Source organism: Stylophora pistillata, chromosome 9, assembly GCF_964205215.1.
Source record: "Stylophora pistillata chromosome 9, jaStyPist1.2, whole genome shotgun sequence".
Lineage (NCBI taxonomy): Eukaryota > Metazoa > Cnidaria > Anthozoa > Scleractinia > Pocilloporidae > Stylophora > Stylophora pistillata.
Genome location: NC_142527.1, coordinates 24978760 through 24994612, shown reverse-complemented (window position 1 = coordinate 24994612; position 15853 = coordinate 24978760). Strand labels below are relative to the sequence as shown.

At 36.2% G+C, this 15853-nt stretch overlaps 2 protein-coding genes across 5 annotated transcripts; one reads left to right on the top strand and one right to left on the bottom strand.

The window, feature by feature from the left end:
- The first annotated feature begins 22 nt into the window (after positions 1-22).
- Positions 23-11444, top strand: LOC111336433 (uncharacterized). 4 transcript variants are annotated; one of them, XM_022942546.2, is made up of 7 exons: positions 23-137; positions 572-1013; positions 2424-2551; positions 3003-3206; positions 3988-4152; positions 4414-4461; positions 4721-11444. In XM_022942546.2, the coding sequence occupies exons 1-6, from the start codon at positions 111-113 to the stop codon at positions 4441-4443; spliced, it is 996 nt and encodes a 331-aa protein (XP_022798281.2). In that variant the 5' UTR covers positions 23-110; the 3' UTR covers positions 4444-4461; positions 4721-11444. The 4 variants fall into 4 exon arrangements, 2 of the variants coding, with proteins under 2 accessions (XP_022798281.2, XP_022798280.2); XM_022942545.2 differs by having other exon boundaries at positions 4717-11444; XR_015991559.1 differs by having other exon boundaries at positions 3988-4461.
- Positions 11445-12658: 1214 nt separating this feature from the next.
- Positions 12659-15827, bottom strand: LOC148724014 (uncharacterized). Its single transcript, XM_088732731.1, has 2 exons — positions 14815-15827; positions 12659-13854 (listed from the first exon to the last, which is right to left on the bottom strand). The coding sequence occupies exons 1-2, from the start codon at positions 15145-15147 to the stop codon at positions 13771-13773; spliced, it is 417 nt and encodes a 138-aa protein (XP_088588857.1). The 5' UTR covers positions 15148-15827; the 3' UTR covers positions 12659-13770.
- Between the last annotated feature and the right edge of the window lie 26 nt (positions 15828-15853).

Below are 15853 nucleotides of genomic sequence, written 5' to 3'. Positions count from 1 at the left end.
ACAGGAAACATCACCAAGCCAACGAGAAGCCAATAAGAGGCGCCCTCTTTTAGTTCCCTTTTTTCTAGGAAAGGGATAAATTGATGTAAAAGAAAGCAAAACGGCTGAAAATGGGTTCAGAGGACAGGAAAAGCAAGGTAACAAACTTTCAGTGATGTAATATTGGTTAACCTTTGTTAAGAAGTTTCTCTTTCATTTAAGATTAAGAACCACTGAGCTACGTCCTTATACACAAGGGGGATAATTGCATTTGAAGGGAACTTTCACTTTCAAAACACTTCCACAAAGATGTCGATAGTGGTTCTGTTAAACTCGAAACCTGGCACGCCCTCTAATCTTTCCCTGATCAACACCCTTTATCGGCCTCCTCCTATCAAAAAGCCGGTTCTTCTACCTGTACAATACCCAGGTGTACGAAAATTTGATGTTGTTCAATCTCTGTGGCCATTGCCTGAAATATATTAAACTTTGTGCGGAAAATAATTATACGCGCGTTAAAGTGCAATAAAAGTGACTGCCATCAGAAACAAAAAGAGAAATAGTGATTCAAAGTGCTTATTCTTTGACTTAGAGAAACGATGAAGTATGGAATGAAAGAGATGACGACTTTGAAGATAGTGACGACGTTGTCCAAGATGAGTGGACAACCGACCTTACTGATTCTACACAACCGGGTGCATCCGGCTTTAGTCCCACAGAATCTTGCGCTTGCCCTGGAGGAAAGACACTTTTACTTGACGTGAATGCAGCTCTCTGCCCCCTTTGTGGGAAACCCTTTGACAAAACTTTAGAAGATGCTACTTTAAATGCGACAACTGCGGCTGATCAATCGGGCGCAACAGCAAATGGCGAAGTGGACGCAGTAACTTCACTTCTGGTAGACGGACTAGTTATTGTTCCATCCGAAGCATCTCTCGAAGATGAGATTTTTGCCTCAACACCAGAGAATGAAAGTATTAATACAGATCCTCCACGTGAGGAAAGACAAGCTGGAATCAAAATTCCGGTTGAAAGTAAGTAACTTGCTTCAACCTTGCTAATCAACAAACGAGCCTAATCTTTGACCTACGTTTTTATGAAGTGTATACAAAGCTCAAAATGAGTTGTACTCGTTATTCTAAATAAAGAACACGCATTGTTTAGAACGACTCAATAAATCCGCGGTTAAACTCAACGTTTTACTTTATTTTGACTAAGAACAAAACCTCCACGGCGAATACTCGATCTACACAAGGCAAAAATTTCGAACGAAGTAAAAGTACTTGACATCAAATTTTGTTCCCTGTCACTCATTTTAAAAATACCATAAATGTTACGCAACGTCACGTTCTCCTGAACACGCATAGTAAGCTAGTATCCATCTGAATTGTTAGTTTCACGAAGAAATAATGACTGCTGACTTTGCGTAACATTTCCTTGATTCAAAATAACCATTTAACGAAATTAAAAGGCTTAGAATACCATTCAATATATGAATAAAGACACAATTCACCAACCTGCTTTGCTAGCATTGGTATGGCTATTTTAATAAAGCTCTGAAGTTGTAATCTAAATAAAGTTGTGGCGCAGTCACTTTCTGAACCTATTAAGTCGATCTAGACATTTACTAATGATTAACGTGTAATTGAAAATAACCCTCTTCGGAGCGGAGAGTAAATTGCGCAAAGAAAATGAGGTATAAGATAGAAGTAACAGATGTTGAACTACAAAATAAAAGTGATACTTCTTGCTATTATTTGTGCCAATAAATGTCACTCAGTCTAAATCTTATTTTTTTTTAAATAATATTTCAAGAATCAAATTTGACTTAAATCGTATTCGATACACTGAATACAACCCGGCTTTATATAGTAACTGCTTTAGTAATCGTATAACTTCACGTGTGTAGAATTAACATTCTTTCAAAATAGATGAAAAGCAGTCAGACACTACTGCACAGTTTAACATTCAAAGATCTGCAGCCGCAAATCGAAGGTAATAGATTGGGGAAAAATTTGGTTGTTTAAATCAGGGAAAAGTTTCAGCCTCTTCTACACTCTGAAATTATATTCAGTTCCTTAGCAAGTTCTCAAACCTTGTTGGATTGATTCACACAGAGATATCAGGAAAAAACCACAAAACATGAGAATCTAATGCCAGCTGAATTGATATATTATAAACAAGAAAAACAACATAAACAATTCATATTAACGTTGTGTAACAATATTGTGAGTGAGTGCTCAATACAAGCAAAATACTTTGAAAAAATTGTTTCTATAGTGTTGTTGATCATAAATTTTTTGTAGGGTTACATTATTAACGAATTAAAGAATGATGCTATCGATTAACACCTGCGAAATAATTATCGAGACCATTTCAATATGACTGATAGATGTAGTCATGTACCTGTTACATAAAACGTCATCGCTCTACTTTTCTTTCAGGTGATTCACGCTCATCAGTACCACTGCCCTGTCCACCTCTCCTTTTGACGTACTTCGTGCTGAAACGAGATTATCGAAATGTAAATGAAATGTCCTTTTCATTACATTTTGTGGAAAATTCTGACCAGGTAAAGAAAACCATCATAATACACTGATAGAGCACGGTTGAAAAAAGCTACAAAAAAACCCTCATATTCAATCCGAATGGATTGAAGAGGTCACTTAGATCAATGCCAACAATTACTGTTGCCCACTTTTTTAAATGTGGAGCTAACTGAATCATTGCCCTGCAAGATCAGAACTGATTACCCTTAAAAATGCGGTCAGGTTGATACCTTCACCTTGTTTAGAGTTTTGGCCCACAATCATTAACAATTGAGACCCCTTGATATTTGATTAAATGAGAGATAGCGTGCCTAACATCAGCTTGATAACCTTTTACATGGGCAAACTACAATATTAAAATCCCAACAACAAATTATGTCAGGAAAGATGCTCATTTTCAGGTTTGAATTATATGTCACTGAGTGTACATCTGTAACTTACTTCAACATAAACTAGTTTTTCTCTCTTGTTTAGGGAAGGGTACTTGAATCTGTGCGACATTTGGAGCAACAGCTAGGAATACCGCTACACGTTGTCTCCCTTGGTGAGCAACATTCTACTCAAGTAGAGCACAAGCATTTACACACCCTCTATGTAAATGACCAAATTATGGTTAAGTTTCAATTGCTGAGACAATGTGAAACAAGATTTACTCTGCAAGATCAGCCACCCTTCCAGGTAAAGGAACTAAAACTAAATACTCCATGAAAGACTGTCATGAGCAGGAGTACTGTTTAAGGACCACTCTTTAAGTTGGTTCGTTTCTTGGTTTTAGTTATCTTTTTTTGTCTCATTTTTTATTCATCACTGCAATGAATCAATACTTAAGAGGGAGGGAGGAGAGGCAGGAATGACTTTCAGTTGATTAGCTTGAGCAGATGTATGCTCCATCAACTGAGGGGTTTCATGCACTCCATGTACTCTACTATACTAGACTTGGTTTCACAAGGTTGTTACAACAATATATCACAATCTTTTTGTCTTAAAGAGAATAGCAAAAAATATGATTGTGTTTTAACCCTTTTACCCCTGTGGATGACCAAGATACATTTTCTCCATACAATATCAAATTGAATACAATATCAAGCAGACAAGTGATGAGAATAAGGAAAAATATCAATTAGGGGATTATTAGTTGATCCAATATCAAATTCTCCAAACAAACACCATCAAAAATGTAAGGCAGACAATCTGGAGAATTAAATTTGTACTAATGAGGTCCCCCGAGTTACAGGGTAAAACAGGAAATTTTTAGCAAATTTCCCACAAGTGCTCCACATCCCTACCTAAAAGGTATATATAGAACATGCATTATTGCTACATCACAACAAAATAGACAGCTAACGCTTGTTTCTCTGATTCTGAGAGACACCCATTAAATCTAGATGCAATAAACTCTATTGGAAAATACACAATAATTCACTGAAACTATTCTTTTTTTCTTACTTCTTCTTGACAGGTACCTTTGATTCATATAAAGTCCCTATGTCAAGACAGAATACCTACATCTGTTGCTCAAGTTCATGTGACACCTAATTGTCAACCTGGAGAAGTTTGTCAAGATCATATAAAGATGACAATAGACACTGGGCAAACCACTCGCATCATGTTAATTCCTATCTGGGTAATTCGAACCATGTTTGTTCAAGTATATGCATGATTTCACCCCAGCTATCCTTGCCATTCTGTCCCTATTACACAAAATGTTTGGAAACTCGTGTAGGGGTTGACAATGACTGTATGAAGTTTTTAGTTATCTCCTAGGAAGAAGAAACACAATTATATTACTTTAAATCAAATAAAGGAACAACAGTAATTGTTTAATGGACTGAAAACTTTCACCTGGCACATATCTTTTTAAATGAATTTTCTTCTTTTTCTTCAGTCTTCACTGCCAGCCAATCCAGGAGAGTAACAATTACCCTTAAACCTGGTGAGTAAAATAAATTATTGGATTAAACTGCACAAAATTAAGTTTTCATTGGTTCTTACCTAACCATCTTTCTCCTTTTAACTGCCTGCATTCGGATGTGTTGCATCGATAGAGGATACATTATCTTCTGGTACAGACAAAGACTGATTAGCCATAAATAATAGCTAACTAAACTCCCATGATTCCTAGTGTATTATAAAAGACAGTAATTTCACCATGAGTTGCATGTGGGTAATTTTGATTTTTTCTGATTAGCAAGTTCTTGCTCAAGCACACTCACTGAGAAGTCACCAGAGGTCTGAAAAGAAAAGTTAAAGTGTCAGGATCACATTTTTAGAGGTTTTACAGCACAAAAATTCTTTCTCATTCTTATCATCATAGAAACCTACACACTTAATTAATAGTGTAAATTAAGTGATAAGCTGACTTAGGCACACATCTTGATTGATTTTTACTGGTACTTATGATCTACTAGTGAAAGGCACATAGATGAACTCATCTTTAACAACATGTGCTCTCTTTATCATATCAACAAATAGATTCCAAGTTGCCTTGAGTCTGTACAGTAACTAGATCACAGAAGACATCAAAATGTAGTAAGAAAATCAGGTATGCACTTGGCTGCCTTGTGGGTCAACTTGTCTGTTCTTACCATATTTTGATGTCACTTACTATGATCACTAAACATACACAAGACAGCATGGAATCTACTTGCTGAATACAAACTTTCCCTTCTGATATCTGGTGATTTCAAACATGAAATTATTTCAACACTGGAGAAGTAAACTGTATGTATGAATTAAGATTATGTATATGTGACCAGGCTAACAATTGTGCATGACATTGCAATATTTTTTGTTATAATTTTAGAATTACATCTTCAGAAACTATTTCCTATGATAACCAAATTATCATACACACAGGATTTGCATCATAAATTTCCTTTAGCACCATCACACCTAACTATTTCCTATGATAACCAAATTATCATACACACAGGATTTGCATCATAAATTTCCTTTAGAATAATCACATCTAACTTCCAAAATTTTAGAGAATTTCCTGCTATTGTTCAATTCCTTATAAAAGAAGTACAGTTAGTTTAACTCAGTAGTTCAGAGTGTCAAGACCAGCACTTACAAGCTCAGAACCTCTTGGTCACAGAAAAAGTAACTCCAGTGCATGTAACCTCAAGTTAGTGACCTATTTTACTGAGGATTTGCTTGCAATCACCCTTTCTTTTTATCAGTATTATTTCTTTTGTACTTTCCTATATAAATAAATTTTATTGTGGCTATAAGTCTGTCTCGTTGTTCAAATAACAACATCAGAACCTGCCTCGGTCACATATATTAAAAGTTGTCATAGAAAAGAGCAATTAAAAAAAAGGGAAAAAATCAAAAAGGAATTTATTAGCAGATAAAACTACCTTCTGACTACATTTGCCTGAATTTTGATAGAATTTAACTGAGATATGCTAATGCTGTGTGCCATACGCTAACCAATTTGAACTTGACTTCTTTTCTTTCTATGACAATGGAATTGCAGCAATTCAGGGTATGATTGTATGATTGATATACATATATACACACATACATGCATAATTATGTCATCAAAAACAGTGGCATTTGGCAAATATTCATGATGCATAAACATTCTGCCTTTTCATCAAAAAGGTGATGTCCTAGGCATCACTATATTTTACCTCAGATGAACAATACAAAGTCTTTCAGCATCTAAAGGCAGCAAACTGTTGCCAATTGAAAATACACATGATCTACATGTTAAGCCCTTTTAAAGAGATGTCAGAAAAACAAGTTATGAGGAAAATTTTTACGAAAGGATTTAACAATTATAGTGCTAGCTATTAACTTTTTCACACCAGTGTCTCAACTTTACACCAGTTTGCCACTTTCAGAGGCTGAGTGATGTTTGCAATGTTAATCTAGGGTGAATTGCTTATATATGACTCATCCATCACCTCCTTTAATGAAGGAAAAACACAAAACAAAAGGCACATTCATTATATATCATGAATATAATCAAATTGCAACCTTTTTTAGGGCTGGGTTTCTAAACTAAAAATGAAATGAACATGATTTGACCAATAAATCCCTTGAATTCAACAATCAAATTTCCACTGCTAATAATAGTGTGAAGGGGTTGGGGTAATAAAAAAATTTGTGTGATTCTTAACCAGTTTCAGGTTCAAAAGTTACCAAATTCTTCAGTTGGATTTTATTCAATTGATGATGTTACTGCTTCATTGTACTTGTTTGCAATTTAACTTTTTTAAAAAATGAATACACTGAAAACTTGCTGAACAAAAAAAAACACCAAGAGCAAAGACTATACATAATACAAACTATCATGCAATTAAACCCTAAATAGACCCTGCTTTGGAGAGTTTTCCTATTGTCCCTAGAATACAAGCAGTCGCTCCTTTTCTGCGAATTCCATCATGAGAGTCAAACAAAGTATCAGTGAAAAAAAGTTGATGTTAGAATGTTGCAGGAAACTCTTGAAGTGATGCTGATATGCCGCAGGAGCCCCATGAGTGAGGCCTACTTTTTGAGTGCATCACTCATAGAGCTCCTGCAGTGCATTGGTGTCACTTCAAGAGTTTCCCTTGGCACCCTGACAGTTTTTGTTTTTCACTGAATTTTTTTTTGATTCACACGACAGACTTTGCCAAAAAGGAGAGACTGCTTGTAGTCTTTATTGCCCCTGGTGTGTGCTCTGCATAGAATCCTTTGAATTAACCCGCCCATATTCATGCAATAGATTATTCCTATGATCATCTCCATCCTTCCCTAAGAAAGTCCAACCACAGGTTGCAGCCAACATTACATCTTAGTGCCAAATGACAGTGGAAATTATTTGTAAAATACAGCTATGTACATAGGCAGACTGCACAGTCAAGCCTTGCAGCACTCATAATCAAGCTTCATTTACACAATATAACTGCAGGGTATCTAAGAGTCAGTTAAAAAATTGTTTGAGCTTTGAAGACTACAGCTGTAATATAATCTAGCAACATTATAGTAATTTCTTAGCACTACAAAAATGGGACTCCTCCCAAAAAAAATAACAAAAAGTAGCTCTAGAGAAAGGTTAATTTTCAACTGAGTTCTGAAGGTAATAGCAGATTACTTTGATCTGTAATTAGTCAAGAAAACTTGCAAACCCTTTTCAACCAATCAGATGCAAAACTAAGCCCAATAGCAACTTGGTCACTTCATCAACTTGCCCTTTGGGAAGTTTTCTTGGTCTTACCTTGAATTCTCATTAGCTACTCAACATGTTCTCTTGTACATTGACTGGCCATTGTGACTGCTCTTAATTAGCTTTGGTTTAACAGCACTCAGTTGAAAACACTCTAAATTGTTTGTTATGTGTTATATTATTACATGTACAGGTAATGGCTTCTTCAAAAGATACCAAAAAAACATTAACCAAGTATTGCTTGCATCTAGTTTAGGAGAAATTAAGCTAAAATATGTGTGAGAGGGCCCTGATAGAAGTCAGGGCAACAAACAAACCTGGGTGTCCAGTAAAAGGCCACGCAACATCTCTCAAAAGAATGAATTATTCCCCGTACTGCCTTGCTTTGCTTATGAAACAAGGAGTGAGGATTCCAGAACTACATCAAACAGGTCCTTATGATGCTGAAAAGCAACTGCTGACCTGTTTGATAAGAACCCACCTTTTTCAGAATTCCACAACTTTAAGTGTCTCTCTTATCTGATAAGTACAGCAACCAATATTCTATATTGGAAATTTAGTTTTATTCTCAATTTTTTGGGTGTTGAAAGGACAATTACAAAAATACATTGTTTATTAGGCACCAAAGGACCACTTAATACTGTGCTGTTTAAAATGAAATATAAACCAAAGTGTGGAATTCTTAATAAGGACCTGAAAGTGGCTGCTAACAATTTTAAGTTGTCCATCTTTGACGAAATATGACAGTACCACTCTGAATAAGTTGATATCAGTTTGTTTCATAAAGAGAATATTACCATTTAAGTTAAAGGGTGAGGAATTCTCAGATTGCGGAAACTCCTTCTGTTCAAATCTTCCTTGCACCACATTTTTTAGGAGCTGTACTTGTCTTCCACCTATTCTTTCATCTTGTTTATAAACAAAGGATACTTTCTTATGAATTTCTGAAAATTTGCCTACACATAGGCCTTCTTTGAAATATGTAGTTTTCCCATCCATCCCCACCTGACCCTCTTAATTAGTGTTCCCTAAGAGTTTTCCACAAAATGACTTTCAAGATGTGTTTTTCTAGCCATACAATATATCTCTATCCACATCATCAATCATCAACATTTGCAGAGTGGTAATGCCATACATGATCCAACCACCAAAAGACTGAAACATTGTTACCAGCCACATAAAAGTCATTTATATATTGAATAAATGCAACCTTCAACATTCACATTCACTGGAAATGGACTTTCACTGCTACTGGACTTATTTAACTAAGGATGATCACTGGAAAAAGTTCTCCAGAATCAAACAGCTTTGTACAATAACAAAAACACCATCTCCAATGAATGTGGAATTTGAAGGTCATAAAGCAGTTGAGACAACTTTGTGTATTCTAGGGAGTTTTGTCACTTCCAAGGGTGACAAAATTTTCTGGCATACATCAAGCAAAATGCTGTCAGCAATTGCAAGCCTTCAATTGAAATGTTTGTGTCACAAATAGATTTGGAAATTGTTACTATAATTAGTCTAAATAATACATTAGTTTCTTTAAATGTAATAAAATGTTTACTAAGATAATTTTTACTATAATCAAACTTAATTGGCTTTGCTAGGCTGACAGCTAGTCGTAATTACATGACATTCATGACCTCAAAAATATGAACCCTCATTAAATTCCTAATTTTCATCAAATTATACTACAATAATAGGATATAATGACATTGCTCATGAAAAATAGAGGCAAATTTAGTAAAGTGTATACCATTTGGTTCCAGATAATTTGTTGGTCATGATTTCCAAACCACATATAAATATAATTAATTAAATGATAATCATTTCTAACCAAATATGCTACTTTTGCTAAAACTTAAGGCAGCTAGAGAAAGAATGTCATGTATTTGTGTCATTTGTACATATTTCTGTATACAGGGTACAAATACCACCCTAAGCACAATGTATAAAACATTAGCTGGCCAGTTATTTATCAAAGTTTCGTCACTGTTTATCAAAAGCAATTCTTCAACAGGCTTCAATATGGTCAAATGTTTTGTCAAAATGCATATATATCATCTGTGACCAGTGTCAAGAGGACCTATGACTAACACAGGAAATCACACCTTCACTTCAAACAACCAACTTATTCAGGAATCTCAAGATTCCTTGATTACCTAAAACTGTGGCAAAACTTCGTTGAAATAACTGGTCCTAAATGTACTTTTACATGTGTAACAAATAAACCCTTTCAATCCCAGCATCCTTACTGTCTACCATACAATTTAAATGTTACTTCTACTTCTGAAAGCCACCTACAAGTAGCCATTCATGACAATTTGAATAATGCTAAAAGGGACTGTTACATTGAAAGCATCATTTTTATTAGGCTTGCCACTTGCAATTGATGTTTCTCTATCCTTGTTCCCTTTTGTTTATTGTAACACTTTTGGTAACAGTTTGTTACCCTCACAGGTTATCCTTCAAATCTCACAGGACATCAATATCAGCATATTGAATGACCTCTAAAACAACTCAAAACACGATGGCATAGCTCCCTTCAAATAATGACATGCAAATTATAAATCAATTGTACTTCCATTAACTTTTTTAATCCCAAGATCTCAAAATCAGATCTCCTAGCTGTCTAGTTTTTTCATTACTTCAGCTCTTTAATTGTTAAAATAAACAAATTTTATTTCATTTCATTGCTATTTTACTTTCCTTTTGTTGCCTTTTGCAAAAATGTATTGCTATTGTGAAACAAATTCCTCCAGTGTCACCAGTGGGATTGAAAGGGTTCATTTGATACACACAAATATATCATGGTCTATTGAGTATTGTCACATGTAGAAGATGTAAAGGGAAAGTCAGTATTTTGTTCAACATTACTGTACGTAAACTGTATTGTAATTTAAGGCAACTAGTCAGAAAAAATATGAGTGGTACTTGTAAGTAAATATCTTAAATTTGATAATGATGTAAAGGTAAGCATTGGATTGTGTTGCAATGGCCCTTGTAAGTTTTTTAGTGCACTTTTATTGAATAAAATAAGACAAAAAAACCACTGGCACCAGTTGTTTGAATTATTGCTATCCATTGGATAGTGCAATACACTTTCTTTACACTTATCCCTTAGATAGTGATTTATCTCTTGGATAGCATTATCTGCCAATTGAACAACTGGGCCCTGTATAATACCAAAGAGGATGTGCAGCTGCACCTAACAAAGTTTTCTGAATAGTCAAGAACCTGCCATAGTTGAAGCAATGCCTCCCTATTTCAGAAATTTTTTTAGTCACTGAGTAGTATGTTGGGTATTGAGAAATCTGTTGTTTGCTATCATGTTTTAAATGGACCAATGACTAGGCACCCAAGTCTTTAATCAAGTACCATACAAAACTTCTTTTAATTACCAGTTGGCAATTACACAGTGATTCATAAGTAGCGACTTTTCATGGGATTTCTTTCCACGTTAGAGTTTTTTAAAAACTCTCTTTTCATATTTGCTAATAAAATATGCTACTGACTACCCTAATGTTTGAATGCTCCTTCCTGCGATAAATGTTTTTTTTTGTTTGGGTAAACTTACCTTAAACAGTCATAATTTACCTAGTCCCTCTACTCATTTAAAACAGGGTTAAAACAAGTTGTACATTTCAGGATTTGGGTATTTTTAATACAATGAAAGTGACATTCTTCAGTCTAGAATATATATATCATAGAACATTACCAAACATTTACAGGATTAAAATAAAACATAACTTACAGTAGCTCATCAATGTTTGTTTGATTGTTTTTACTTGGAATGCACCACTGTGCACTCTTTAGCTAAAGGATAGCTATTGATCAGCCCACTTCAAAAAATCTCATGTTCGATTTACAAGACATGACACTATCAACATTGCTGATCCTAACAGTATTCACGACACATGATGTATATGAAATTTTATTACATGACTCAGGCAGTCAGAGGGCCAATAACTAAAATCAACCAATCAAAATGCTCTATTGCTGGTCAATATTCTCTCAGTATTGGACGGGGCACTGTCCCGAATGGTCCCGAATGATACCGCACTTGTGTCCCTTTGAACTTAAGCCGTATAATAAATCTCTTATTAACCAAGCTTGCTCGGGACCGTACTGGAAGAATATCGGCCCTCGGTCCATACTGTATGGCCCTCGCACTTGGTTAATAAGATTATATGTAATGGGCCTTACTCACCCTAAAGTCTCCATGGCTCATTGGTAGAGCATTGTAGCCTGGAATCCAAAGGTCTGAGGTTCGATTCCTCATGTAGACTCAGAAGCTTTCCTTTGTCCTGCGCTCATAACAAGATAACAAACATCTTTCACAATATTCCGTTTGCGGTTGTTTAATTTCTGCTGTTAAATAACAGCACAAGTGGGGGTTGCTGAAATACACAGGTACCAAGATCTTGCATTTGTCGCAAGCTTGTTAAGATGTAACATGAGTGATACAACATACATTGCACCTTTGAACCAAGTCATTATTTGAGTGGAAACTCACAATTCAAGAGCTTTCTTCTCAATAAAGTTTGCATTTGCACTGTCTGGATGCGACTCAGTGGTCTGTCACATGAGCTGTACATGAGGCGGTAACTGTCACTAACTTTGTCCAGTTCTGTATCATGATAGCATTCAACAAACCAAACATCACAAATCTTTGAGTGCTTTGATAAAATAATATCTTGAAAGAACTGCTGTTCTGTCATTTGCTCAGTGATCCAGAAACTTAGAAAGTTAGAGGAAGGAGAATGAATGGGACAAACTCTTTCATGAGTGATGACCCATCCACCTTAAATATCTGAATGACACATCTTCAAATTCTACAGTTGTTTTCTACTCGAGTAAAAAAGGAAGCATTATCTAGTGTTTTTAATTAAAAAGAAAGAAGAGCCGGGAGCATAAAGTACATTCATGTTAATATTGTAAGATAAAAAATGTGAAATGTGCATCACACAAAGAAAGTCAACTGCTCTTTATTTATGGTCATGTCCTTTGATCACACCCAAGAACTATAACTGCTGCACTAAATCCCTTGGCAGGCCAGAGATTAAGAAATAAACAATCAAAAGTCACACCCTGACCCTTATTGCAAGACTGGCAAGTTAACCTAGACACAGTTCACATAAATTTTTAATCAGAGCTCTTTGACATCAGAGAACAAAAAAAAAATCAAACAAAATGGTAACCAGAGCATGACTTAGTCTAACACCAAACAGATGAAGAGCATTTACTCTACATGCATTCCATACCCAAATTGGCTGTTGAATCACAGACAAACATTATCAAATTCCTCAGGAAAAGTGCCAGCAACCATGACTGCACAAAACAGATAAACACTTACTCCATTATTGACAAAAAATGTGTCATATGCAGTTTTGGAGATTCCCTTAGCCACTGTTTTTAACCAAAGGTGGATAAAAATGAATATATCAGCTCAAGCAAATAATTTCATGTTGACCAGTAAACCAAAAGCTTTTGCTCCTGGCCTTGCTTTAAGAGTGAGAATTCTGAAACTCCCATGACAATTTGACTATCACTTACAGAATTCAACCATCCCTAACATGTGGTTGTCACTTGTGATAAAAGAAAACTATATTTGAATCCAACCTCTCTCACCCCAGCCTATACTGTTTAAAGTTTCAAAAATTGGTAAATGGTCAAGAAGGCTTACCTGCGAGTATGAAAACTGTCTTTGGATCCTTTGATCTCTTGACCACAGGAGTCTTATGTCAGATATATCTTATATAACCATAACCAAGTTATAATGCTTATTTCCTTCACCAACCACAGCAAACACCTGGAGATTTGCTAACATCTACAATACCACAAGATATTCATGGCATGTCCTTGTGATACAGTTTGGCCTGTGTAGGAGGATTAGTATTAGGTTGTTGTTGCAGACTTCTGGATAGTTAGTGGGCCCTAGGTAGTGCTTTTCCAGCCTACAAAAAATACAATTCCCTTGTGCATCTTGCTCTCTGCACTCACATCCAATGCCTGCACCTGCAGCATACCTGACTTCTTGAAATCTTGTTTGTATTCCATTTTTTGGCTGCGTTGTCTCTGACTCTACTGAGGTTGAAGTAGAAGGGGAATTTGTCTGTGATGCACTTTGACAACTACTTTCCCCTCTATGACCTGACTGTTAGACCCCTGCAAGATTGTTGTCAATCAAAAGTTGTACATAGTTTGAGTGAGGAGCTCAAAAAAAATTCAATGTCAAAGAAGAAGCAACAGAAATGGCTTTGGAAGATTCTGAGGTGTCATTTGCAACCAGAGCCATCATGAAGCTTCAGGCAACTGTCTTTCCTTTGTCTCAAGTGGCACTGAAATTGACTTTGTTCTCCTCCATCATCTCAAACACACCCCTTCAACCACAAAATGGTAGCAGTGAAAACTTACACAGAGCCTATAACACCTTCAAAACTTCAGAGTGATGTCAACAGAGTGATGTGAACAGTGTGCTAAAAGCATTTATTGGAGATATTTACTCTTGTAGCAATGGTTGATGGTAATTGCATAAAGCAGGGCACCCAATTAGAACCCTCACAGTACCTATCCCACTCATATGGGAAAAACTGTCCAGGAAACAGAAAAAAAGTCCTGGAGAACCAGTAAACCACTACATTCTCAACCAGGAGTACCTATGTTCCTGCTAAATTTGAGATAGAAAAACCAGGATAAGCCCCAACAACCATGAGATTCAGTCTGGTATACAGACTTCGCTCACCTTACACATGTAGTTAGAAAATTGCGTAAGGTAATTTAGTATACAGGTTTCGCCTGAAAGTGATCGCGAATCCAATGCAGGTCTTGGATAAAGAAAACAATGACGAAAACAGTAGATTGACTTTAAGACCAAAGCTTTGTATCAGAATAGTATGGGGTTTTACGGAAATTTTCCGAGGTTGCCATCATTGAAGGTCTTTGGCAGGGCGGATCATTTTTCGTGGAGGCAGCTGGCGCAAACTGAACGTAAAATTTCCAGATTTGAAGTCAGCAGCCATTTGCATCAAATAAAATGAAGACAGTTCGAAAATTTTTTGCTGAAGAAGGACCTCTAGCTCTTCAGCACTTAGTAAGAAGGATCAGACAAGAAAACAATCTACTAACCATACTCGTAGTTCCAAGCTCTCTCCTTGGATTATGCAAGAATATTCCCCCTGTCCCTGCCACCCGATCAATCGTTCTAGGACCAAATGTTCGACGAAGATCTGTTGGACCTAACTCGTGTAAGATCTCGATGTTCTTAAACGAGGACAGTTTCTCAATGTTTTCCACAGCGAAGTCGTTACTCGGCAAGGCCGCGCGCGAGTTTAACTTTATTGCAGCGAATTTAACATATGTCTTTGATAACACTGACGCCAAACAAACTGTGAATGAAAACTTGTCATCTCCGACGGCTAGCACATTTTTAAAATATGATTTTGGGTCAAGTAACGCCATGGCCGAGAATATATCCGGAACAAAAATCGCTCAAATCTGAAGCTGAAATGTGCGCTGATGTGCGCAGTGTTTCCCGCGGTCGGAGTTGGTTCATCAGTTATGTGGTTTAAGAATCACCAAATCAGACCCAGCTTGATATTAGTATCCAGCTCTTTCTCTGTCAATAATATTGCTTTCCTGAGTCGTCATTGTACAAGACAAATAAGGTTTTGGTGTATCGACTTGCTATATATTAAGCCCTGAGAAGTCAGTGAAAAGCTCAGTTGTAACGAGAGAATATCTAGGTGGTTGTGAGCTGGTCGTTTTGAAAGTGGCCGGGCATGCCAAAACTAAACCTAGAAGCCCTTCAAAGCTGTGACATAAATCTAATTGGGAATATTGGGAACTTTAACTCATTATGTACTTATCTTTATCAATGCAACATCTTGACTGCTAATGAGAAGGCATATCTGAAAAATGTTTTCACGTGCATCACAGGACATTGACGAATTGCTCAAGGTCATACCCAGAAAAGGGAATATTTTAGATATTTTCACACGTATCTTGCAGCAATCACGAGATGATCATCAGGCTGCCGGCGTTACGTGTTGAAACGTCTGTAGTTATGTGGAAAGGAAGAGAGTAAATAACCATAAGTGTTTCTAACGATATTGATGCAATTTCACTTCTGGTTAATACCTCATACTTGCCAAACTTACAGGCCATG